Raw genomic sequence first — 1,956 nt, forward strand, 5'->3', positions numbered from 1 at the left:
GGCCCGGCCCCGCCGTGACCCCAGCCGCTGCGGGGCGAGAGGCGAGGCAGAAAAAACCACGCTGCTACCGGGGGGGCTCGGCTCACTCGGGTCTTGTTTCTTTTCCAATCCCCGGCAGTTTGTCCAGCCGGGACATCCGTCCGGGCATCATTTCACTTTCTGGAAGACCTGGACACAGACCTCGTCTTCAGCAGTCATGCGCTGGCAAAAGGGGGACGAAACAAGAGTTTAGCCTGGACCCCTTACTTCTCAGCCCACAGCCCTACCTGCCCTCCCGGCGCCAGCTGGGCTCTTGCAGGCCACATGCTGCTGCACGCGCATCCCAAGCCTCACAAAGGCCCAGCGGGTCACACTGCAGGGCAGGTCAGGGACATTGCCTTTGCTGACCTGTGTTAACTTTTAAACCCTGGAGGTGGATGTTTGTGTGAAGTGGTGGCTGCCCCTGAGGAACCGGGGCTGAAGTCGGAGAGGAGTTGGAAGGAAGCAGCAGAGCTGGCTCAGAGCCTGCAGCATCTGCACTGTGTGTCCCTCACCCATCGCGATTGGGATTTAGCAAGCTGTGCTGGACCCCTCCTCACCAGATGCAGCTGGTCTCCCTCCAGCCAGTGCCTCCAGCCTCGGTTCCTCTTCTCTCCTCGCTGCTCACACACCAGCTGATCCCCCTCCCAAGAGACAGTTGTCTGAAAAAATGGAGGAGAGGGGAAGACATGGTCCCAAGACAGGCAGGTCCTGGCAACACAGGTTTCCAGCAATGACACTGTTCCTCTCAGACACATTTTCAAATGCAGTCCCTTAGTCTGGTGTCTCTTTGGTGGCTCCTTAGGACTGATGCTCTTTGTGGGAGGTGAATGACCCTCTGGCTTCCAAGTGCAAGAGTACTGCCAAGTGGGCTGATCTGTCTTTTCAGGATTTTGCTCCAGAGGACAGTACCCTCCAGATCCCAGAGTACTGGGTTTCTGGCTGTATGGTGCTCATCCCCTTTGCTGTGAGTGATTTACTCATAAAACCGCTTATTCCTAGACCTGCAGGGGCATGCCAGCTCTGGGCTGGGCTCTCATCTGGTTTGTGAATCAAAAGCTGAGTAAGTCCCTGAACTTCTAATGCACCCCAGTCCGCTGTCAAACTGCACTGCTTGGGTTTCTCACCTGGCACTTCCGTCCATCCACGGGTCCCAGATCTTCCTCAAACTGGACTCCCAGGTCAAAGTCCATAACATAGTCCCGCAGGGAGGTGATCGTGCGGATGACCATGTGATCTCCCGTGTGGATGATCTCTTTATCAGGCTTCAGAAGGCAAACCAGTTTTCGCAGGACCACATTGATATCTGGAGGATGAGAGAGAGGGGAGATCTGTGCCCAACCTGGGCCTCTCCTCTAGCAGCATTCCCACAGAGCTCCTCCACTCTTAGCCAGGAGCCCTAGCCATGATACGTTCTCCACTCCTCCCACCACAGCGCCGAAGTGATGGTCGCAGACAGAAGGACCAGAGGGTTCCCAAATCCCTTCCTCCCCAGCTTCTGACATTTTTGGAGGCAGAAAGGAGCAAAAGGGGAGGAAGGAGCAGGATGAGGACAGTGGAGTTACCTAAAGCACGCAGGTAATTGTCCATGTTCTCCTGGGAGACGAAGCGGTAATAGCCGGTAAGGTTGGGAGGCATCCCGGGGCAGAGGGACCGGGCCGACCGCGAGGAAGAGACCAGGCGAGGAGCGGGACAGGCACGGATCCGGGACGGAGCTGGCTCGCAGGGCGGGCTGGTGCCTTTCCCGCGGTACGGCGAGGTTGCGGGGCAGCGGCTCTCGGACTTCCCGCTGCAGTAAGAGTCCCCGCGCAGGGGGGCGCGGAAAAGGCCGGCACTGCCCCTGCTTCCAGCATATCCGCCTCGGCTGCGGAGGACGTGGGAGCGGCAGGTCACCTCCTCGCCCTCCGTCCTCCTCGGGGGCTGCTTGTCCTAAACCCT

At 58.4% G+C, this 1,956-nt stretch overlaps 1 protein-coding gene across 1 annotated transcript; it reads right to left on the minus strand.

Annotated features, from left to right (window-relative positions):
• Window positions 1-124: 124 nt before the first annotated feature.
• RBP5 (retinol binding protein 5, cellular) lies at window positions 125-1,656 on the minus strand. The gene is made up of 4 exons (XM_010297508.1): window positions 1,584-1,656; window positions 1,146-1,324; window positions 579-680; window positions 125-201 (listed from the first exon to the last, which is right to left on the minus strand). The coding sequence occupies exons 1-4, from the start codon at window positions 1,654-1,656 to the stop codon at window positions 148-150; spliced, it is 408 nt and encodes a 135-aa protein (XP_010295810.1). The 3' UTR covers window positions 125-147.
• Between the last annotated feature and the right edge of the window lie 300 nt (window positions 1,657-1,956).

This window comes from Phaethon lepturus, unplaced genomic scaffold, assembly GCF_000687285.1.
Source record: "Phaethon lepturus isolate BGI_N335 unplaced genomic scaffold, ASM68728v1 scaffold51271, whole genome shotgun sequence".
NCBI classification, from domain to species: domain Eukaryota; kingdom Metazoa; phylum Chordata; class Aves; order Phaethontiformes; family Phaethontidae; genus Phaethon; species Phaethon lepturus.

Bases quoted from the DNA above. Each gene is read 5' to 3' on its own strand.
- RBP5 (XM_010297508.1), bottom strand. From the start codon at position 1,656: ATGCCTCCCAACCTTACCGGCTATTACCGCTTCGTCTCCCAGGAGAAC. The intron at 681-1,145 runs GTGAGAAACCCA...CCATTTTTTCAG, and splicing joins TGGATGGACGGAAGTGCCAG to ACAACTGTCTCTTGGGAGGG. The intron at 202-578 runs GTGAGGAGGGGT...CCCTTTTGCCAG, and splicing joins AGGGAGACCAGCTGCATCTG to CGCATGACTGCTGAAGACGA.